This window comes from Apodemus sylvaticus, chromosome 6 (genome assembly GCF_947179515.1).
Source record: "Apodemus sylvaticus chromosome 6, mApoSyl1.1, whole genome shotgun sequence".
Lineage (NCBI taxonomy): Eukaryota > Metazoa > Chordata > Mammalia > Rodentia > Muridae > Apodemus > Apodemus sylvaticus.
The window spans coordinates 92,490,845-92,515,955 of NC_067477.1; the positions used below are offsets into that span (position 1 = coordinate 92,490,845).

Below are 25,111 nucleotides of genomic sequence, written 5' to 3' on the forward strand. Positions count from 1 at the left end.
TGTACTATTAGTCCATGCAAGATTGCAAGTTAGTTTTCAGAAATGAACCTAACAGCAGAGATACAATTAAAGATTGTATTTTATATCAAAACAACTAGGCCCCTATTGTTATTATAGTTTTGCTTTTGTTTTGACTTCTAAGTATTATGATGTGGTATGACAGAGTTAGCTGGCCGAAGACGTCATTCATTGGTTTTACTTTCCCTGAGCCTGACTCCTCATTTGTCAAATGAGACAATAATACTATTCTCTTGTCTTCATAATTATGTAGGAAGGCCAACTAGAATAGTGAGTGAGCACTGTACATCATCAAATACCTCACGCCTGCTGATGATGACGTAAGACAGCCCTGGCATCTAACGCAGCCTTCTCTGTGTAGTTCCTTCCCGTGGGCCATGTTATTTGCACAGATTTAGTGTGCATTTGTAATTCCACAAAAGTGACTTCCAAAGTGCCATATGCATTGGTAGCAAACCAGCAAGAATTAATAATCATTACCCTGAGTCTATTTGCAGTTAACAAAAAATTTCAAATATTCACCTGATCACTTAGAAAGAAAGTAGAACGTAATAAGAACCATCATGTGCCTTGTATCTCATTTAGGTACTAAGTCAGCAAGTAGTGATGTTTGAATTTGAAATAGAAGTTGGGCACTTAATATAAACTCATTTAACGCCTCCAGGATCTTTACCAACTTTAGCTGCTCTTTATAACCAAGTGCATGGAGGTACCAGTTTAGTGAATCACCTCCAAGGACAGGAGGTGATGCTGAAGTCAACTTCAGGTGTTCAGGAGCTGGAGCACTGGGTGCTTGGTCATGCTGCCTCTCTGGAGAATTCATGGTGAATAAACGAGCTATGTCTTCTTCCCTGCCCCACACACCTGGCAGGGCAAGTGCGTGGATGCTTGATATGTTTACTAAATAAACATCATCATTCAGTGATCTTAGGATTATCATTTATTTTCAAAACCTTCCTCTTCTGACAAGGTCCTCTTTGATTTTTGCATTTGTTTATATTTCTTAGAGTTTATGTCTCTAAAACATTTAAGTGATATATAGTCACTCACTTGAAAACTGCAGGTGGGAAGAAACCCAGAGACAGCCTTTCCCAGCCTCGTTTCTCACAACGTCTTAAAACTAAAAAGTGATTGTTTTGATTAAGTGGAATACATGAAGATATACACATATATATGTATATTTGCATACATATATGGTACTTTAAAAGTCACACATATATTGGCTCTTAAAGGGATTTAGCTATATTAAGATAGATATAGATATAGTGATATATCTATATAATTTCTGTAAGTATTGAATACATGTTAAGCCTGGAGAAAGGAAACCATCTTTTATTTATTTTAAGAGGAAAGTAGCTTTCCTTGGTAAGGATGTTGAAGCAACTGATACTATCTGTGGTTAGAGGTCGGACAAAGAGCACTACACGAAGCAAGGCTCTAGATTTCTGCACCTAGCTTCCCATTCTCTTGCAGAGCTAGCCCACAGGCTGCGTTCTGAGTGTAATCTGAAGAAAGGATAGAGGGTGCTGTCTGACTATTCAGCTGGTATGCCTTCTGTGTGTCTCTTGGATGTTTGGAACATGGCTCTAGTGACCTCAAATGAAGTACTACATGTTGTTTACTGTCATTTATGGATCAAGAAATCTGGTTTCAGCTGATGCCTCTTTATAAGGAAGAAATTATTTATTTTTTGAATTTTTACTATTTTTCGTATTTTGTAATTTTTAAAGGTGTGTGTGTGTGTGTGTGTGTGTGTGTGTGTGTGTGTGTGTGTGCCATCTGGATGCAGATGTTCACTGAGGTCATAGGAGGAAGTCACATACCCTGGAAGTGGAATTATAGGTGGTTGTGAGGTGCCACCTGGGTGTTGAGAACAGAATTCAGATTCTCTGCAAAAGCAGCAAGTGATTTTAACTTCTGAGTCATCATCTCTCCAGTCCCAGTTTTCACTGTTTTGAGTTCTTAGCTGCCTGGTTTGCAAGTTTTTTCTTATAAGGAGACTCTAAGTCATGGGGATCCTGGCATCCTTTTGACTGCTTGCTCAAGAGAGGGGGGTGCAAGGATTTCTCAAGGAGCTGATATGGTTCTTGTATGGGGTTTGAATGGGGTTTGTATGGGATTTGTATGGGGTTTGTATGGGACTTCTTCCCTGAGTGCTCGAAGATGCCAACATTGACGATACACTTACCCAAGACTCATGTTCCCAACCACGGCCACGCCAAACCTCTGTTTAAAGTTACAGCCATAAGATACGCCTGTTGCAATTACAGTCTGCAGAATTTCAAATTGCCCAGATTAGAATGTGAAGTGCAACTAAGAATGATATAAAACAAACAAACAAACAAACAAAATCCACCAACCGATAACAACAAAATCCAAACCATTGCACCAAAGTCAAACCCACTAGCTGCCAAGCCTAACTATCTGAACTTGATCCCTGAGATCCATTCGGTGGAGGTGATGGATGGCGCAATCAACTCTTGAAAGCTTTTCCCGAACCCCAAATAGAGAAATGTAATAAAAAGGTAAAGAATAGCCCACCTTCAGATCCACCCCATGAGCAAGCACCAATTCCTGACACTGTTAATGGTACTACTATGCTTGCAGACAGCAGTCTTGCATGACTGTCCTCTGAGAGGCTCCACCCAACAGCTGACTGAAGCAGATGCAGAGACCCACAGACACACATTAAATGAAGCTTGGGGACTCTTATGGAAAGAATTGGGGGAAGGATTGAAAACCCTGAAGGGGGTAGAAACTCCACAGGAAGACCAACAGAGTCAACTAACCTGGACCCTTGGGGGCTCTCAGAGACTGAGCCACCAACCAAAGAGGCTGAGCGGAGGCCACAGCACATGTGTAGCAGATGTGCAGCTCAGTCTCCTTGTAGGTCCAACAACTGGAGTGAGGGCTACCCCTAGAGCTGTCGCCTGTCTGTGGAATCCATTTCCTTGTCTGGACTCAGTGAGAGAGGGTGTGTCTAATCCTGCAGAGACTAGATGCACCCTGAGAGCTTGGGGAGGGTACCTGGGGGCCCCACCCTCCTCAGAAGGGAAGGGGATGGGGACTCTGTGAGGAGGAACAGGGGTGGAGGGTGGGGGGGGATGGGGGCAGCAATTGGGATATAAAAATAAATAAAATGGGCTGGAGAGATGGCTCAGTGGTTAAGAGCACTGACTACTCTTCCAAAGGTCCTGAGTTCAGTTCCCAGCAACCACATGGTGGCTCACAACCATCTGTAATGGGATCTGATGCCATCTTCTGGTGTGTCTGAAGACAGTTACAGTGTATTCATATAAATAAAATAAATCTTTAAACAAAACAAAAAGTGTTTTTTAAAAATTAATTAATTAATTGACTAATTAACAGGGAAAAGGTAACAATTAATAATAACTGCCACCCTAGACCTACTTACATTTTAAGAAGCCTCAGGACAATTCTGATTTGTGCAAGCATCACAGCTCAAGCTTAAAGGGTCTTTTTTTTTTTTTAAAGTATAGCTTGGCTGTGAAGGTCCTGCTATTCCCACCTTGGAAAGAATAAACCCAGATAAAGGGAAAGTAAATTCCGATGAAGAGAAACCCGTACTAAATGTTAAACTCAGAAACTGGAGCTAGTGCTTGCCTCACGTCAACCTGGTGTACGTGATGGATTTCTCTCTTTAAAACTCTAGATCATGAATGAAATTGATTCTGATGACAATCAATACCATGATGAGTTCGATGGGGATGGGCACCGGAAGCTTGCTTCTGTAGCGCTGATTGATTTCTTTAACGATAAAGACGATCACCAGAATAATCACAGACGTCACAAGGTCTGCGATGTTCGTCTGCCGAATCTGTGTGAAGACTGACTCCAGGACCTGCAGACAGAAACATGGGTGCCCCAAAGTATAATGTGAATTTGTAATTCAGACACATTTATCTCCTAACTGATTAAAACGGGCAAAAGACTGACACACAGCCACAGCCTTTCCTCAGCCTCTGTCAGTGAGCCCTGAAACTGCAGGGGTCATCGTGAGGTACAATGAGGGTAAATTAGCATAACAGAGATCACTGCTTTGGGGATGTGTCTGTCTTTATTTTTTATTTTCTAAAAGGATCTTTGGCTAGCATCAAATTGTGTTGGGTATTTTTCATGGTTTTACAGTAGAACCCCTCTGATCCTCCGCCTCATCTGCTTTTTGTTTGTTTGCTTGGTTTGCAGTGCTAGAGCCTGAACTAAAATCTAAGGTCTCACCCACACTAGGCAATAGTATTGTTTTCTATTTCATACAATTTGCCACTGTTCTGCCCAAGGAATCATTTCTAACTTCTGAACACGTGTGCACGTGCGTGTGTGTGTGTGTGTGTGTGTGTGTGTGTGTGTGTGTATGTGTGGTGTGTGGTGTGTATGGTATGTGTGTGTGTGTGTATGTTTGGTGTGTGTGTGTTTGGTGTGTGGTGTGTGTGGTGTGTGTGTGTGTGTGGTGTGTATGTGTGTATGGTGTGATGGTATGTGTGTGGTGTATATGTGTGTGTGTGTGTGGTGTGTATGTGTGTATGGTGTGGTGGTGTATGTGTGGTGTGTGTGTGTGGTGTGCATGTGTATATGGTGTGGTGGTGTGTGTGTGTGGTGTGTGTGTGTGTGTGGTGTGTATGTGGTGTGTATGTGGTGTGTATGTGGTGTGTATGTGGTGTGTATGTGTATATGGTGTGTGTGTGGTGTATGTATGGTGTGTGTATGTGTGTATAGTGTGGTGGTGTGTGTGGTGTGTGTGTGTGTTTAAAGGAGTCCTTTCATAAGACAGAGCTGCTTTGGGTCACATGGAGAATGCCTACACTCTGCAGTCTACTTTCTGAAGGAAGCTGGGTTGTATACCCACAGGTCCAAGAGAGCTCAAGTAGACCCAAGCTGGATTTCATGCACACCCCAGTTCTGGAATACTTTTGTGTGGAAGTGAGAGTGTTTGGAGCAGGTGCTGTCTCAGAACCCTGAAGACTGTCCTGTGAGAAGGACTAAGGGTGCCGCTGATTTGTACCTTACCGCCTCACTAAACCCCAACAGACTAGACCCAAATGAAATGGAGTCGTGCATGCTAAATACTGCACAGATGAGTTGAAAGTTTAAGGGAGCAGACTAATTCCAAGCATAATAACCCCAACAAAAGGAGAGCACAGTCTAACTTAGCCTAATAAGATAGCTGTATCTGCTTCAGTCCATACTGGGATGGAATTTGGGAAGGGAGAGTAGAGGGAAGTGATTTGTCACAAATCAATCAGGTTTCTGTTTTGTTCTATCTGATTCCCTCTTTATCAAGCTCACTATTCTGCTAGTTCTCAGTGGGGTTTGAGACCAAACCCCATTTTTTGAGGGTAACAGAGAGAGGTGTCAGTGTCCAAAGTTATAGTTAATATCTCAAAATAAAAAAATTCATCAAAAAAATAAAAAAATTTTTAAAAAAGTTCATCAAAAGGGAGAAATTAGTATGTCCAAAAGCTGTTTCTGTATACATTTTAAGGCATTCTCCATACATAGTAACTTAATTTGTGCTTAATTGTACTGGAGTTGAGACATGGAACAAGAAACTTCATATATTTGTATGTGTGTGACAGACACACACACACACAGAGATGAGAGAGAGAGACAGAGACAGACAGAGAGAGACAGAGAGAGATGGACAGATAGACAGACAGCAGGCTGGCCTTGAATTTAGAGACCCATCTGCCTCTGTCTCCCAAGTGCTGGAGTTAAGGACCGCCACATCTGGCTTTCAGTATTTTTAAATGTCAGGAATACTTACTTTGAATATAGAGAATGGATCGCTGTATGCCGGGACGGACAGCTGTAGCATGAATTTCAGTTGAGAAACCAGAACATGGATGGCAGCAGCCGTGGTGAAGCCGCTGATCAGGGACTCGGATAGGTATATCACCACGAAGCCGACCTGCAGAACCCCCAGAAGCAACTGGAGAGAGAGGGAAAAACGCCTGTTAGTGGAGACCAAGCGCACAAGCAAACCAAAGGCTTGCACCTGCCTGAGTACTTCAACATGCAATGCTCAGCCTTGGGGAACAGAAGCCAATGCCCTGCCTCCTGGCACACCTACCATTCACACCTACCTCCTGACCATCTCCTGCATCTGTCAGATTGACCATTATTACATGATGCCCAACAAGTACCTAAGTCCACCATGGCTCAAGAAGTATCAGACCCATCAAGGACTTCCTAACTTCCTCCTCCTTGTTAAAGTGCAGTATCTTTAGAAGATTCACCACGAGCCCTTCAGAGCAGAATCTTACCTAGCACCAGCCCTCATAAATTTGTTGTTGATGCATGCATGGGTGCGTGCCCATTCATATCTCAAACACAAGTTGCTTAAGCTGCTTATGAAACACGTGCCGGGGGCTGGCAGGTTGGTTCAGAGGGTTCAGGTACCTGCTGCCATACCGGATGACCTGGGTTTAATCTCCGGGGCCCACGTGGTGGAAGGAGATAACCAACCTCTGAAAGTTCACCTATGGACCCCCCTTCCCTCCCCACATAAATACATACATGTAAAAAGCACATGCATAACTGCATTCTGCATGTTAAAAGAATGAAGTTTCGGCCAGGGAGCAAAGGTGTTTACTGTCCCCACATCATTATTGTTTACAGTGAGCGTATTAAGTGGACACTGCTTCTCTCAGATACTTGACCAGTCTTCCACACTCAGAAGTATGTGAGAAGCAAAACAGCATGAAGTTTGTCAATAGGCTGGGCACGTGTGGCCCCATACAACTGACTCTTCCTTTCTTTTAGGACTGACTTTAAGCAATGATATCATTGGAACCTTCAGTAACATCTTGAGAAACCCATCATGTTTTCACTGTCCATGACGGTGTTGGCCCTGGAGCTTGGGAATGAAGGTGCAGACTCACCATAATCTTTTCAAGATTTTTTCCCCAAGTCTTTTATATGTATAGTTTTTTAAAAAGAAAAAAACAAGACACCAATATCCTCCCAATCAAATTATAGCAGTAATTGAGGCATTAGAGAAACTTCCAAAGTTAATCTCTTTCTTTATCATCTATCTATCTATCTATCTATCTATCATTTATCATTTATCTGTCTATCTATCTATCATTATGTTTGAATGTAATACTGAATCCAAGATATTTTTATTGAATTAAGCATTTCATTCCTTACCATGTATGCCTTTTTATATTATTCTACCACTTTTATTTTTTATCTAGATTGTGTTTATCTGTTTTTTTTCTAGATTATGTTTAGCATTTGGTTGTGGTTAATGACTCAAATACTTGGCAAGTCTGGGAGGATCTGGGAGGAGTTAGTGGGGTGGAGAGGGGAGGAGAAGAGAGAAAATAAGATCAAGATACATTATATAAAATTCTCCAAGAATAAATAAAGAAGGTTATTTTAAAATACTTCCTATGGCCTACCCAATGGGGGCTTGAAAACCACACACACAAAAAAAGGAGGATTCACAGGAGGAAAAAGAGCCAGAAAGATAGGTACCAGTCAAGACAAACAGATCGTGGCAGACATATGACACTAAATGAGGCTCACCTGAATGATTCCAGAAAGAACAGTTACTGATGCAGCCACCATAACCTTCTGTACCTCTGTGTCATTTTCTACTGAGTTTGCGAACAATTCTGGAAAATTATTGGCATCTGAGACCACTCTTGTAACCACAACTCCCACCATCATACTTAGAACTGGAAACGGACCTAGACAACCAAAGATAAATGATGGTCAGTGTGTGCCTCCCTACTCCTGAGTTGTGGTTTAATCACAAAATTGCACACAACAGGCTACTGTGTACAACCAGCCCTGGCTTTAATCTTTACAGTAAACCAAATGATGCACAGTCTGGAATTTGCAGTGAGTTTCTAATACAATTTATGAAGAGTGAACAAATCTAGCATGTATCAATGCAGTAATTGACTTACCCACAGATATGTGTCTAGACGTGCCCAAGAAAAAGTAGGTTAAGACTGGGAAAAAGGCTGCATATAACCCGTAGACTGGAGGGATGTCGACCAGCAGGGCAAATGCTAAACCTGGAAAGACAACAGCCAAGTCATTAGGTTTCATCAGGTTCTCCTAGTATTTTAGATTGGGTATTACCACAGTAACTCAACATGTGTTCAAGACTAACATTGTCAGAACACATGAGTGTGAATCTGAGGTCTTGGACTAGGCAACAGCCTCACAGAAAGGATGCATGTAGCACAAGCAATCAAAGAATTGAAAATAAAAATGCTTGGGAGGGAGTGTGGATGCCTGTCTGGCATGTAGATGCTCTGTTTAATCACAGCACTAGAAAAACAATGGGATGCTATCATTAAAGGAGTTAGCTCAGCAATAGATCACTAACATGAGGATGCCTTAGTTTGACTCCTCCGTGTTACAAAATAGAGCATTTGGGGACCTGCGCTGAAGCTGAATGTAAGTAGATCTGCCCTGGGCTTACTCTCCCCTAAGCTCATTAAAGACACAGGAAGTGACTGTTATGGGCCATCTTTTAGGCTGGGCATGGAGGCACATGCTTGTAATCTTAGCACTTGGGACGTGGAAGGAGAAAGATCAGAAGTTCCAGGTCAATCTAGGCCACATGAGACTTTGTCTCAACCTCCCTTTCTCTATCTAGTTTTAAGAACAAGTGAAGGAACAACACAGAGAATAGAGAAAAAAAAGCTGTTGACAAATATGTATCAGATAAAGGTTCCGTGTCAGAAATACATAAATAACCCTTGTAGTTCCATAATAAAAAAACAGGGCCTCCTACCCCAGGCTGGCCTCAAATATGCTGTGTGGTCACACTTATGACACCCCTGTCTCTACCTCCTAGATGCTGGGATTATAGGCATGACCATCACACCTGATTCATGTTGTGCTGGCAATGGGACCCGGGGCTTTGAGAACACTGGGCAATCACTCTACCAACTGAGCCATATCTCCAGCCCTGGCAACCCAAGGTTTTAAAACAGCAAGGAGAACTAGGGGTCTAGTTCAGTCATATAGTTCTCTATCGTGTCAGGCCCTGGACTTGATCTCCAGCACCAAAACAGAAAGCAAAAAAGAAAAGAGAGTAAGCAGGGAGCATCGGAGGATCTGGAGTCACATGTACTGGTGGGAGAAATCGAAGTGACACAGCTGTGTGCACCTCTATACATGACTAAACACTGCACCGCCACAGGACTTAGACTCCTAGAGATAAATCAAGGCCACTGAAACATCGTTTTACAGAAGGATTCACATACAATGCACACAAATGCTCATAGAAGGTTTGCTCGCCATCCCTCTGAGTAGAAATGACTCAAAGGTCCAACCAAGTGTGGTATAAACTGTGCCGTAGAGTGCTGTCCTTGCTGGACTATGAGTAAGCTGGACAGCACAGTGCTAAGAGATAAGAGACGCAAAGTACCACAGACAATTCCATCCGCGCGAAATATCCAGAATAGGAAATATCCACAGACTTACCGTGAAGGTGGTGAATGGAGGAGGAACTATGAAGAGCACACATTAAATGATAAAGGATTGGGTGTGTGCACGCGTGAAGGCGTGGGGGTGAGAGAGCAGGTAGGCTAGAAATCGTGATCTTAGATGCATAACCTCCAGGAATCATGTGTTGGTAGAATGCAAACCTAGTAGGTGCGAGGCCTTGCTCTAGCACACACATGTACACACACACACACACACACACACACACACATACATACACACACATGAATCATAAGAGTGAATTCTATGATATGCAAATTGTATCTTCAAAATAAAAGAACAACAGAGGGGGAATTAAGAAGGAAGAAAAGTTACCTTGCAGCACAGCCACTAGCCCAGTGCTGATGCCAGAGACGATGTCACTAAGAAGCCATTCCTTTATCTTGTACGCTGGCAACCAAGATGCTATGGGGAACAAAGACAGGGCGATCTTCTTGGCCTTTTGTGAGGAGCAGCTGAAAACATCGAAAGCCACAGGTCAGTGAATTAATAATGAATTTTAACTTCGGCTCCTAAGAAAGTTGGCAAAGATGACATCATCTTAAAGACGAAAGCAGTGACTTCACTTCCACTAACAATCTGCGTCTCTGCCCCTGCCAAAAGCTTTCTGGTCACTACCAAAGACACTTTTCTCTTTGAAAAGGAAAATGCCAGCTTTTCTTCAACTATAAAAGAATTTATGTGCCATCCTGAGTTGAACTGTGCAGCATTTCGATTGAGAATTCGCCGGTGTCCATCTGTCAGACTCTGACTTGGAAGAGCTGTGTTTGTGCCGCTTGCTGAGGGGTGTGTGTGTGTGTGTTCCCTTTGCCTTTCCACCTCCGGCAGGGGAGTAACAGGTTTGGAAAGCGAGGATGACAGATTCCAGAGATAATGGACTCAAGCCAGGAAGGAAAGCTTGAAAGCTAGAAACTTTAGGAGAAACTGCTTCGTTTCTTCCTCATTCCGGGACTTCAAGAGTCTCTTACCTACAACACCCTTTGAGATGATCCAGGAATGTCTTGTGATGTCTGTATGTCTTCTTAAACTCCTCTCCAAAAGTCTTTGTGGAATACACCGGTCTGGCCACCACATACTGATTCCCTATGGCTTCAATCATTTTGCCTTCCCTGGTGACAGTGGCAAGTGGGAAGGAAGCCCTTTGAAACTATGTGGTGAGCGCTTCTTCTTGCTGTTAGCAGGTTAAAATGCCTGAAACCAAACAGAGCTTGCTTCTTAAATAACTCAGAGATAATGTGATGCAATTTACAGATGAGTGAGCTCCGAACTGAATGTTACCACCTTTTGAGATCAAAAGAGGGCAGGATTAAGGGACCTAGGTCACTTTTTTTTTTCCACAGCAATACCACTTTTTCCTTCAACAAGCAGACACAACTCCTTTAAGTTAATTAAGCAAGGATTTCTTGTTTTTGTTTTTGCTTTTATTTTTATTTTGGAGATACGGTCTGACTATGTAACCCCGGCTGTCTTGGAACTTGGCACTTAGACCAGGCTCACCTGGAAGTCACACCCATTTCTGACTTCCAAATGCTGAAGTTAATGAGAGTCCAGCTCAACTTTTTTTTTCTAGAGATATTTCCAACGGTATGGTACTGGAACAGTAGGGCACAGCAAAGCATATTTATTTCCCTTTGACTCTAATCAAGATTGTTCTAATTTACTCATCAGAGTTTTGTTTTTAAATAAAACCTCGAAATGGTTTTAATCTGTGAAAACAAAAGTGTTGTCCATTTATATTCCAACGGTTCCTGGGAGTCAATAGAGACTATGTAGAGATGGAAGCATGACTTTGTTTCCTTAGCTCATGAATGGCAAGTTTCTTTCTAAGGAAAGATTGTGGGCGGCTGACTTAACCTGTTTGAGTCTCTGTTATACATTGGGAGATGATGTCCACGTCTCAAGGTGACTGTGAAGATTGAGATTGTTCAAAAGTTTCAAAATTTCCAATAACGTATATGACATTCTCCAGGTGCTTACCACCTGTTATTAAGTAACAGTTAACATTTTCTGGGGCTGGATTATAGCTCAGTACACTTGTATATATGAATCCATAGGATCAATCCCTAGTACTACAAAATAAATTAAAAAAAATGTGTAAATCAATCAGTTGAATCAAGAATAAGATAACATTTTCTATATAAGGTAACGTTTCACAACTTGTGGGTCATGACCCCTTTGGCAAACCTCTATCTCCAAAAAATATTTACATTACAATTTATAACTAGAAAATTATAGTTATGAAGCAGCAATGAAACAATTTTATGGTTGGGGGTCAGCACATGAGGAGCTGTATTTAAGGGGTGCAACCGTAGGAAGGCTGAGAAGAACTGATAATAAGGCATCTAGATTTTTCTAGATTCATGGCTCTATTTTGTTTCGGTAATAGTAGAAGATCAACTTATAAAGCCCTTTATATACATTATTAGCTTAGTATTCACAGTTGAGGCATTAGCTATTATTATCCTCATCCTATGTATGAGAAAACAATTATGTATTGTCACCATAACCTAAGTGTCTTTTCTTCATACTAACCATGTAAAAAATGGGACCTCCATTTTCAGACCTTTCTGTGTATTCTATGACATGCAATTTATTGTCCACTATGAACAGGACTGGAGAACATTCTGTTGGTATTTCCCCTCCTAATCTTGGTTTTGCATACCTACCCAGGAGGCCCAGTTTTGGTCTCCGACTTAAATCACAGTGATTAACAATTACCTCTAGCTAGATTGTATCTTGTTACATTGTGCTCTCTCCTACCACAGAGTCCTTCCTGTGTGTTTGCAGCCTTCACATTGTAACAGGAACTAGAGAGTGACTTCAGTTTTTGGCCTCACCCGACCTCTCTTGGTTCACCCACTGTTCTTTCTCCTGGCAGTTTCCTAACATCCTCTAACTTTCCCTGTAAATTAGCCTCTGAGAGTGTGTGCCTCTTCCCCCAACCTATCGAATCTTGAACACTGCTGTGCCGTTTAGACTTCTTTCTGAGTCTCCCTCTCAGCCTGGTGCCACTTGTCCTTGTCCCCTCTTTCACCTTCTGTCTCACTTCCTACCACACACCCCACTGGCTGTATAAGTACTTCACATCAGAACTTGCTCTTCAAGAAGACGTAGCTTGCTCTGTGCACTAAATAGCATGGTATTTGTTTGATTTTTGTCTCTTGGCCAGCTGCCCACACTGCAGCTGGGACATTAGAATCAGTAGTTTATGGTCAGTGACTTCTGGTGCTGTGAATGTCTGGCAAAACTGTCTACAGTAAGGGCTCAAAGCAGTCAACCTTACGATGAGGACTCGAGATGGTACTTTTGTCGTGTGAGGCTATGAATGTACAGGGGGAAATTATTCTTCTGGCCATTATATTTTCTTTCTGCAAAACCAGGATTTTATTCATCTATTCATTCACTCATTCAGATTTTGTCAGCACCAGTGATAGTAGGGATAACTTCTTATCTAGCCCCTTCCTGAGGGTACCACAGCTGGCTCTTCAACGCCCCATCCTATTTGCAGCTAGATCAAGAACCTGAACTCTGGCCATCTCTTGCTGCACAAGTGCAAGAGTCAGGGAAGTGTATGAAAGTGTCCACCTGTGAGAACTTGAGAACCAGCCTCTTTCCCACTGCTTTCCTGACAGACCACTGCTGTCTCACACCCAACAGGTAGCAAACCCCATGCATGAGCCCCCAGCCAAATCACCCAGCCGCAGCGCAGCTCGGCTGAGCGGCTGAGCCAGCTCCAGACAGTCAGGAGTACGTGCCCTCCATCCTGCCTGCGCTTGTTGGGAGCAACTGACTTTTGTTAAGAATTCAAGTGATTTTATTAATTTCTTTTTCACTCATGCAGTTCACTTTTCTTTCCAGAAATTCTTGGGGAAATATAATGTCCGGTTCCTGGAATCTGCAATTCCATTTCAAACATCACAGCAACATGAGTGGATCTCCATGCTTTGTTTTACCTTTGTGATTAGATTCCCTTTGGCTCCTTAAAGTGTCAATGACTTTAGGTAACTGGAATTCATTCTTGAAGCAGTTGGATCCCAGTAATCTTGGAACCTTGAGCTTTATTTGTAAATGTTTCCATTTTCATTTTCTTTCCCAAACTGTATACTTTAAAATTTATTTGGCCATTATGGTATCTATTGGCACACATAGACACGCATGGATATATATGTAGATTTACATGCCTTGGTGCCCAATCACACACATTTATCATTCTCTGTTTTGAAAAAATATATCTTAGTGGAAATTTAATTCTAGAGTTAACTTCTGAAGTCCAGTTTCTCAACTGAGCTGTTCTTATGTATCAGTGATGTTTTGACAGCTCCAGAAATTGGCATTAAGTATTCTTTACGTCCTCTTGAGTTCCACCTGATTATGACCAGTTCCATCTCAAGTCACCTTGGAGCCTCCACTGTATCTGCCCGGCTCTGAGAGGGGCTGCTTTATGGACCTGGCCTTTTCAACTCAGCCTTTATCTAGAGTAGAGTTCTGGCCTCAGAGCTCTATCCTTCTCTGCTGGGAAGCAACTCATTTGTACCAGCAGCTCTGCCAGCCATGCTAGCAACTGAATTTAATTGAACCCAGGAGGAATGAGTTTTTCTTCTTACACAAGGGAGCTCTCGGGGATACAATCAAAAGCTACTTAAGCTAGGGAGGGTCTTGGAGGAGACATCCCTAAGAGGGTACACGTTGAAAACACTGTTCCTCTTGTGGATCTCAAAACATCCCTGTGCCGGTCAGTGGAGAACCAGAGGTAAGCCACTTCTGTTTCATGAATTAGTCTTTGCAAAAGAGCATTACATGGTGTTTGGAGATGTATAACTGGGGAGTAAGGGAAGGGAGAGCAAGGAGGACACTTGCTCCGGTGAGTACCGCCACCCATGAGATCCCAACCAGCTGCCAGACAGGATCCACAATCAAGGGCACAAAAAGGCTCTTATTCTGGCCAGTGTGAACTGGATGGAATCAGGGAATGATAATGTCAGCATTGGAGAGGCCAAGTGATGACCATGAGTAGTTGGGAGGGTACAGAGAAAGGTTTAGCAGAGTCGTTAGTAAGAGAAATCAGAAGGGACCAGTCTGGAGTTGACAATACTTTCCCTGCAAAAGCCACGGTTCTCTTGGTTCTCCACGGTTTGCTTTTGAAGCACACTGACACACAACTGAGCTATTTCTTTGAAAGACATAAATACATGACCACTATTATAGAAAACATTTGTTTGCTTTTCCCCTGCCCTTCTGTGATGATTGCCTTGAAGGCCATTAGCATCCCACAGATGCTTCCAAGATTGTTTAGAAGCCAGAATCTTTTCCAGGGTGGATAGCCAGGATAAGAGTAGGAGATGGAGGGTTTGATGGCGCACGCTGGTAGGATTTGCTGAAGGAGGCAGAAACAGAAGGGCATATTTTGTGTTTTGTATTCTGCTGTGATCATTGTCTTAGTCAGAGATCTCTAGAGTCACAGAACCTATGGAATGTCTCTCTATACTAAGAGAATTTACTGTGATGACTACAGTCTGTAGGCCAACTAACCCAATAATGGTCAGCTGTGAATGGGAACTTCAAGAATCTAGTAGTTGCTCACTCCCACAAGGCTAGTTGTTTCAGCTGGTCATTTGTAGAAGTTCCAACAAATGTGCTGGCAAGTAAGTGCAAGCAGGCGAAGAAGATTCTTCCTTCTTATAATGTCCTTATGTAGGCCTCCAGCAGACAGTGTGGCCCAGATTAAAGGTGTGTACCATACCTGGATCGGGACTTGCTTTATCCTAGGCTGACCTTGAACTCAGAGATCTCCTTGCCTAAGTCTCGGGGATTAAAGGTGTGTACTACCTTGCCTGGGCCTAAGCTTTTTATGGCTGCTATGCCAAGAAACTTGTGTCTTTCAGCCTCAAGATCTAGATCACAGGTAAGTTCTCCAATTCTGGATTGTAGTTCATTCCAGACATAGTCAAGTTGACAACCGGGAATAGCCATTACTGTAGGGCACTGTGATGGCTACACACATCTACTGCAGTATGTGTGTGTGTGTGCGTGTGTGTGTATGTGTGTGTAGGTCTGTGGGGGCTGCAACTGTGACAGGTGCCAGAGACCCAGGGGATGTGACTGAACTCCTTCAGTCCCACAGGTCACCAGGGTTCAAGGTCTGTGCTCAACCTGGGAGCAGGCTACTTGTGCACAGCTCATCTCCCAACACATTATAGTTATGTTTATGTAACTAACTCACATATCTCAGTTCTGTGTTCATAGTGGGTTAGAGCATGCATAACACATGCCTTCCATTGCTGGCTTAATAGGTCTGCTTATATATTATGGTCTTCAGACATCTTTGTGAAACTCAGATCAGTTTTAGCTTGCTTTTAGTTTAGATTCTGAGCTGTCTGCTTTTCCATCAACTCCATCGTTATATTGTCCATATAATGCAGGGCAGGGGGAGTCAAGTCTAATTTAGGAAGTACACAGAAAAGAATGAAACTTGTGTCAGTCATGTGGTACATGCTAATAATTCTATCACTTTGGAAGCATGGGGAAGAGATCAGGAGATTGAGGCCAGCTTGCCTCAGCCTTCACAGAGTGAGAGTTTGGCAGGTAAGCATGCCTGGCTTCATTTCTTTGCTGTTGGGTTGGCTATGACAAATGATCCCAGCCTTAATTTTCTTAATTTTAGAAAGAAGACGCTGTTTGTCTTTCTGATAGGGGCTGTTCTTTGAGGTTGGCTAACGTACAGAGTCTTTGAAGCCTTAATTTCTTACATAACAGCTTCAAGACTGAGTTTTATATAGGCAGTATAGACCTAATTTGCAACTGTGTCTATGCAGTTAAACTAAAACCTGTGGATGCATAGTATGGTGGTTCGAAAGAAAATGCCCCCCCCCCCCCCCCCGACACACACAATAGCACTATTATTGGAAGAGGTGCAACATTGTTAGGGAAGTGTGTCACTGGGGGTGGGATTTGAAGTTTCAGATGTTCAAGCCAGGCCCAGTGTCTTTGTATCTTCCTGTGCCTGCTAATTTAAATGTTAAATTCTCAGCTCCTGCTTCAGCACTGTGTCTGCCTGTATACCACCATAACCATAATGGACTAAACTTCTGAACCTGAAACCACAACCAATGAAATAAGTTTCTGTAGTCCTGGCGTATCTGTAGTCATGGCGTATTACAGCAATAGAAACCCTAACAAAGATACAGAGTAATGTTGTCAACTTTCCTATGACTCTCAGGTTTACTCTGAGAGTATCTCCAAAAATGTAGCAGTTTTCCACTCTTACCAAGGTTTAAACCCTGTTTTTTGAAGAATCTATCAATTTAAACTTCTTAGCATGGCCCGGGAGACCCTCTACATTTTGGCTCTTACCATACAAACTATTTTCTCCTGCTTTGTCACAAGTACAGCAGTAAGTTCCTAAAACATCATGGAACTTAGCACCCTATGTCTTTATCCACGTTGTTGTTGTTGTTTTTATCTGTGATAGTTTCCACACCTGCTAAATTCCTATCCATCCTTAAAAATATTCAGCTGGCCCCACTATTAATTCCTTTCTTCATTCCTTCAACAGGCATTGATTGAGCTATATAGTCTGTGAGGAACTCAGTAACATATGATAAAAAATGCTGAAAAGCTTCCTGGTATCTCTCAGCTGGAGTTAGCCATTTCCATCTTGAAAGTACCCTAAACATATTTCTATTCAATATCATACTGTATTACCATTATTTGTGTATGGTTTTTCCCCCACAATAAGACTGAGTTTCCTAAGAGAAAAGCTCAGATCTTAGGGTTTTTTGTTTTGTTTTGTTTTCCTTTTGCAAAAGTCCTGTAATGTAGTAAGAATACAAGAAGGTTTTCCGAAATGAAGTAAAATATAAACAAAATATTTTGCACACACATGATGTAGCCCTAACATTCAAGTTTACTATATAAAATGTTTGGGACAGTTAATAAATTGAGAGAATGATTGTGAATATGGGTAGAAACTGAGGGACATTTCATGCAGATCTGTGCCATGAATTAGACCTTAGAAACATCACCCCGTTCCTTGCAAAGGATGATGGGAAAGAGGCATGGACTTAGCAGAGATAGTAAGGATATGGGACTGGGATGGGGCTCTCACACTGTTGCTGGGATTGTAAATTGGTGCAGCAATTATGGAAATCAGTATTGTTTTTTTAAAAAAAAACAACTAAACATACAGCTAGCATATCATCTACCCAAACCACTCCTACGTTTACACATTAATGAATCTAAGTCAGCACACAACAGAAACACCTGCACACCTATGTTTATTACATCATCATTTCGATAGTCGACTTAAGTACCGATCTAGGTGTCCAATAATAGGTGACTAAATAATGAGAATGGGATAGATATGCAAACATGAGCTTTATCCAGCCATAAGGAAGAAGAAAACGATGCAGTTTGCAGGAAAATGATTGACCCCAGAGGTCAGCAACCAAATAAGGCAGACTCAAGCATGGCTTGGTCTGTATTAGTGCTGCTTAAATGAAAGGGGGGGCTGTGTGGAAAGAAGAAGGGGAGCAGTGGGAGGTGGGCAACAGAGTGATGGGGTGAGTATGAGAGACGTGTGGTATTCACGTATGAAGATGTCATGATAAAAGCAATGTTGTACAATGAATGTATGCCTGAGAGCAGGTGGGCAGGAAGAGATCAAAAAACTTCAGGGCAGGGCTGAAGAGATGGATCAGTGGTTAAGAGCACTGACTGCTCTTCCAGAGGTCCTGAGTTGAATTCCCAGCAACCACATGGTGACTCACAACCATCTGTAATGGGATCTGGCTAGCGCCCTCTTCTGGTATGTCTGAAGACAGCTACAGTGTACTCATATACATAAAATAAATAAATAAATCTTTAAAAAAAAAAACTTAAAAAAAAAAAAAAACAAACTTCAGAGCAGATTTGGTTGGTCGAAAGGAGAAATCATTAGAGACATACTGGGAGACACTTTAACAAACTCAGACCAGTAGGTTTAGAGGATGGTAAAGAGAACTCCTAGCCATTCCCGTAAATCCTTATGGTTTTCTGAGCACTTCCATTTCCAACATGCAGACAAGGTAGGTCATTATTGCCAACTCGCATGTGCAAACTGAGAGACAGTAAATGGTTTTCCTGACTCTTATTAGCAAGTGACCAAGCCAGGGATAAAAAGCTAGGTTTCATGATGATGACAGACTCCCTGTGCTGTGTGTTTTTCTCTGTGCACTAATGTGAGAACACACCAACCCTGCTCTGGAGAGAGAAGCCACAAGCCATGACCACGGGCTCCAGGAGAGGACCCCTGTACTCTCAATGTCACACACACAAAATTGAGTCAGGGTAGCCTGAGACTCTCTACCTTGAGTCACCTGCTTTGTCTCAATCTTTGGACCTTAGCAGAATGAAGCCAAGACAGGAGGAAGCTCTCCCTTTTCTTTCTGTTTGGAGAAACACAATCTTTATCATGGAGAAATGCTAGACTGTGTTGTTTACTAATTTATTCTAGTAACTTAAAAAAATATCCATTATTGCCAAACCTGGTGGCACATGTTCTTTAATCAGCAGAGCCAGGGAGGCAGAGGCAGGCAGGTGACTTTGTGAATTCCAGACCAACCTGGTCTTCAGGGTGAGTTCCAGGACATCCAGAACTACATAGTGAGGCCCTGTCTCAACAGCACAACAACAACCAAAACAACAAAATAAATAAACATTATTAATCAGTATGTGGTGCCTACTCCTGTAATCTCAGCACTCACTTCCTGAGGAAAGATAGTCATTAATTTGAGGCTGGCTTAAGCTGTATCATGAGTTCCAGGCCAGCCTGGGCTTCAAGTAAGAGCTTGTCTCAAAACACACAAACAATCATAAGAACAATCCATCCCCTTTTTGTGCACTGTTTCTGTGGTGGAATAACAAGCTATTTAGTAGGTGTTTATGTGTTTGTCGTCTGCACTATTTCTCCAAATGACTCATTTACTTTGGAAAAAAGAATTACTTAGTCTAATGATATAATACATTTGAAAACATTATAAAGCTGAGCACGGTGGCTCATGCCTGTAATCCCAACACCCAGAAGGTTAAGGCAGGAAGATATCTGTGAATTCGAGACCAGCCTAGTAAGTTTGAGATGAGTCTGGGTTACATAGTGAGACCCTACGCAAACAAACCAACCAGCCAACAGGAACACTGTAAAATAAAATTTTCTGGCACTTAAAAAAATAAAATAGAGTCTAGTTAACATGGATCAGTGATAGCACAGGTATCCTGTATGGTCAATGGTAGCTTAGGAACCCTGTATGATCTCAGCTGTGGCATTGGGTACTCAACTGCTGTCAATGGCTGTCTCTCCCACCCACCCCACCCGTCTGTCTCCTTTTATTCTCTGTTCTTATGTCTGTTACTTTTTCTCTTTTTCTCTTTTCCTGTTGGACTTTGTCGACTGTCTGGAAGATAAAGCCCTCATGTCTGGGACAGGTGGCCTCTCTAAATCCCTTCACACAGGTGATTCCACCTCCTGCTGATAACTTTTCCTAGAAGCTCACTGTGTTTGCTAGCCTTTCAGAGCAAATAACCTACCTGTAAGACCCAGCTTAGGTGGAGAATTAGCGGAATTATTTAAACAATTAAGGTAAAACCCACTCCTGTCTTTGAAAAGGCTATTTAAGTCTTAACAATGCACACAACTGTTTACTTGATAACTTAAACCTCCTCAAATATTGAATTTACATTGCTAGCCTATTAAAAATGCTAGACACATTTTTAGCCTATTAGTGAGATTATTCATGCTTATAAACTGAAGATTATAACAGTAACTTCTAAATAAGCCATGTTAAGCAAAAAATATTTTTGATAAATAGCAAATCAATTTGAGTACAATGATTGTTAAGTTTAGTTCCTACCTGGATATGCTCTGGGGGCTTCAGCATCAGTGGGGAATTTTTGAGATAAAGCAGTCCTGTTTTAGGAGACAGTATGCATCTAGTTGGGTCTATAGACTCTGCATGCATCCATATATGTATTATGGATGTCTTTATATAGGTTATGTAAAGCGGTGGGTAAATTACCTTTCTGTCAGCTTTAATAATTAACTTTCATTAACTTTTACAACAATGGAAAGACTCCAATATGGTCTTGACCTTTGAGTCTCTGATCAGCAGAAGTGATGATGACTACAGCTTCCTCAACTTCCTGCTGAGACTGAACCACCCACTGCACCTATGTGTACAGCAGAGAGATTTCATTGGTTGGCAGAGATTTGCACAATCATGTTTTTTTTTTTTTTTAAATCTTCATGAGTGTCACCTCCCTGACATTTCACCTACCAGCTTAGATGGGAGTTCAGAGGTGTTGTTGCTTGGCTGGATGACTCCGCAGAACTTAGTAGCTGCAAAAGACTTGTGTACAAGCTAACTCCTGGTACGATAAAGGTCCTTGATAGGAACACTCTTTCAATTCCAGGCAACAGTCTGACTTCTGGGTCCACCCCATCCCCCACCCCCACCCCCAAGCTAAGAGCAGTAATCCTGATGTTTTTAAAGTCAATAAATATTTCGGCTCCCTTCTTGTTTAACCTCTTACTTAGCCTTTGACCTTGCTGCTGTGCTCTTCGCAGTCTCCTCTTGCTAAAGGGTTCACGTGTATTTCTATCCGACTTCATTTCCACCTGACATTGCATTGCCGGCTACACATCTACCCTGTTCCTTCTTCGCCACTCCCAAGGCTCTGTTCTTTTCTGCTCCCTTTTCCATAAATAAAATCCACAGTTGCCAGGGGTCTTCAGATTTCTGACTCCAGTCAGATATGCTCAGGATCCCTGCAGGACCACCCAGATGGCATCTAGATATAACATACCCAAGTCTGAGCCTTTGATTTTTCCCTCTCAAGTCTGCTCCAACTATTTTCCATTTCAGAAAGAGCTGGGACCATTTCCTTTTGCAGACTGTCTCCCCAACACCAACCTGCTCAATCTTTCCTCTGTCAAAACAAAGCCACGATTTCACCCCATCACCACCTAAACTCAGTATCTTTTCATAAGCCCCTTTCTGCCTTTCCTGATTCCTTTCTTAGTCCCTCCTCTCTTTCCTAACCATCCAGTAGTCAGAATGAGCTTCTCATGCAGGCCTCTTTATGGAGCTAATGATTATACTTAGAGTTAAGGACCTGGAGAGATGGCTCAGCATTTAAGAGCACTTGCTCTTCCAGAGGTCCTGAGTTCAATTCCAAGCACTACAACTGTCTGTAATGGGATCTGATGCCCTCCTCTGGTGTGTCTGAAGACAGCTCCTCATATATATAAAATAAATCTTAAAAACAAAGACCTCCAAAGGCTTGCACAATATCGTGCCCAGGTCCCCACCTCACCAGGATCTCTTCTACCTCCGTCACAGTGCCCTCTGCTGGTCTCCTGAATTTGCAGCTTCCTTTCTGATACCACTTCCTTCCTTTCTGTCTGACTTGTTATCTGACTTTCCACTTCTTCAGAGAGAACCTGTTTTTGCCTTCTGGATTTCAACAAGGCCTTCGTGGCTTTCTCTTCTAGTTTCTTTTCTTTTTTTCTTTTTTAAAAGGCGTACTAATTTAAATATCCACATTCATATACTTGTACAAAGTTTGACTCCATCAGAATGGACTCCATCCTTCAAGCATGGAAGGGGTCTTGACCTTTATTCTGGGTACTGCTGCTTCTCTGGCACCCGTGACAAATCACATGAAGAATAGCTGACAGTTCCTGAATGAATTACTGATACATACAAGTCGAAAAGACTAGAAAGGATGATGAAGTTTGTTCTAAGTTAATCTAACCCATGTTTAAAGTCTGCCACATACATGAACTTAAATAAGAAACTGAGATAGCTACAATATCATTTATCTCTTCAGTTTATTTCACTTTACCTTTGAGGTAGTCTCACTGTATGCCTGGACCTGGCTATATAGACCAGGCTAGCTTCAACCTCACAAGAGTTCTATCTGCCTCTGCCTCCCAACTGGTGGGATTACAGTTTGTCACCACACCCAGCTAGCTCATGATTTTAATAATAATAGCTAACGTTAATTTAGTTCCTACTAGGAGCCCAAAACAGTGTATATTTTATTGGATTTGTCTCATTTAATTCTTACAAGAATCACACACAATGCAGTGTCTTAATTCATATTCCACTTACAAATTAGTCTATTGAGATTTGATATAACTGTGGGAGCCAGTTAGAACTACGTGACTTAGCTCTGCCATTTCTTTAACAACTATACAAAACCAGTTTTGATTACTTTAACAAATGTATGGCTCCTTTGTTTAGAGCAATGCGCCTTGATCTAATGCATGCTTGGTTTTGGGTGCTGAAAGAACTGGAAAATGTTGTACCTAAAAATAGAGTCTAAGAACTATTGAACTAAAATGATTTATTTTAGAAGAAAAAAGAGAGTTTGTGGCTGTTGAGTGCAAACTGAGCAAAGATAAATGAATGGCATTTTTATTTACTCATGATAACCAACTAGAGAATTTATTAGAACGATTCCATTGAGACTTGTAACAAAAGCTACAAAAATTAGTGTGGCTAAGCCTTAGCTATAGACACAAGAAATCTATAGAGGAGATTACAGACTATCTTTAAGGTTAAACGAATTTGAGGAAAAATAAAGCTGTATGTTTTCATGGATGTCATACTTGTATTTAAATTGGAAGCTGTTATAATAATTATTATTACTGCAATATTAATATTATTGTTGTAATAATATAATAGGGCTGGAGAGATGGCTCAGTGGTTAAGAGCACTGAGTGCTCTTCAGGAAGTCCTGAGTTCAAATCCCAGCAACTACATGGTGGCTCACAATCATCTGTAATGAGATCTGATGCCCTCTTCAGGTGTGCCTGAAGACAGCTACAGGGCACTTACATATAATAAATCTTTAAAAATATAATAGCAATGTAATAATAATAACACTCTTTTTAAAGCCTATGAGCTAGATAAATAGCTCTAAAACTTATATGGTAAACACAAAAGGCCAAGAAAAGCCAAGACAAGCTTCAAGTAGGAAAAAATTGAGAGACTAAATTTGCATATAATTTGTTTTTTTTGTTTGTTTTATTATTACTAGCTGATGGAGGGGTGGGTTGTGTGTGTTGGGGGGGAGGTCTTAGCCTACTGAGGGGAACTGTTGTCTCTGGGAAGATGGTCCTAGACTGTATAAGAAAAATAGCTGGTCTTCAGCCCAGAAGCAGAGTAGTAAGGAATATTTCTCAATGGGCTCTGCCTCAGTTCTGGCCTCCAGGTTCCTGCTCTAATTTCCTTCAGTGAGAGTGTAATTTAAGCTGAAATACTGCCCCTTCCAAATCAAAAGTTGGATAAAGTGCATTTAAAAATAATTTTTAGAAATCTGTAATAATTATGACAGTGTTGTGTTTATTATATGGTAGATAATTAAGCTAATGGGAGCTGACTGGAAGTCTTACAAACATACATTGAAACTATTTACCATAGAGGTCATTTAATGGCAAACAGAGGTATACATTGAAATTGTTTACCATAGAGGTCATATGATGGCAAACAAGATGTTGAGGCAACTGGTTATCCACATAGAAAAGTCCAGGTCAGATCTCCTGCTATTCAGGGATTAGAGGCAGGAGCATGGCGGGGTTGAAACCTGAAAGAGCTATGTAGCATTACCCTGTGTCAAAATTGTTTTTCTTTTTAGATCTCAATATTGCATCATACCTACAAAAATTAAAATAACTAAAAATCCAAATGCAAAAAGTAGGAAAATTAACCTTTGGGGGGGGAATTATATGCCATTATAATCTCAGTCTAAAAGTATGTCTTAAGCAACTTAGAAAAATATGCATAGCTCTCTCTTTTTCTTTTCTTTTTTTTTTTTTTGTTTTTGTTTTTGTTTTTTGGGCCAGGTTTCTTTCTTCCTTCCATCCTTTTGTTCTTTCTTTCTTTCATTCTTCCTTTCTTTTTCTTTCTTTTGTTCTTTCTTTCTTCTTTGCTTTTTGAGACAGGGTTTCTTTGAATATCCATGGCTGTCCTGGAACTCACTCTGTGGACCAGGCTTACCTTGAACTTAAAGATCCATTTGCCTCTGTCTCCTGGGTTCTGGGATTAAAGGTGTGAGCCATCACCACCCAGCTAAAATATGAATATCTTAAAGGAAAAAAAAGGCTAACTACAACATCATTAAGATTTAATCATAAAAGATGGTATAGTAAAACTAAAGAGAGGTTTCAGACTAGAGAAGCAATTGGCTCCACTTCAATCTTCAACATTTTTATATTATTATCATTATTATTATTTATTATTTTATATGTGTGAGGGTATTTTGTCTGCATATGTCTATGTACCACATGTGTGCTTGGTGCCTACTGAGCCCAGAAGAGGTCGGAAGGTCCCTGGAACTGAAGTTACAGATAGTTGTGAGCTACCTCGTGGGCTCTAAGAATCAAATGCAGGTCCTATGCAAGAGTAACAAGTGCTCTTACCACAGAGTACTCTCTACAGCCCCTCTAGTTGAATCATAAAAAGGATTCATACCAATAGAGAAGAACTCTTAAAAATCAGTAAGACAAAAGGCAGAACTCACAAAAACCATGGAATGCCAGTTAATTAATAACAACAATCTCAGTTGT

At 41.5% G+C, this 25,111-nt stretch overlaps 1 protein-coding gene across 1 annotated transcript in view; it reads right to left on the reverse strand.

Moving 5' to 3' along the window:
* Positions 1–10,673, reverse strand: part of Slc26a3 (solute carrier family 26 member 3) — a 29,464-nt gene extending 18,791 nt beyond the window's left edge. Inside the window, exons 1-7 of the mRNA XM_052184741.1 lie at positions 10,476–10,673; positions 9,823–9,962; positions 7,953–8,063; positions 7,567–7,730; positions 5,801–5,965; positions 3,728–3,880; positions 2,207–2,289 (exon numbers count right to left, since the gene is read on the reverse strand). Of these exons, the coding sequence (XP_052040701.1) occupies positions 2,207–2,289; positions 3,728–3,880; positions 5,801–5,965; positions 7,567–7,730; positions 7,953–8,063; positions 9,823–9,962; positions 10,476–10,606 (947 nt within the window). The 5' untranslated portion in view covers positions 10,607–10,673. The remainder of the gene's footprint in view (positions 1–2,206; positions 2,290–3,727; positions 3,881–5,800; positions 5,966–7,566; positions 7,731–7,952; positions 8,064–9,822; positions 9,963–10,475) is intronic.
* Positions 10,674–25,111: the final 14,438 nt, after the last annotated feature.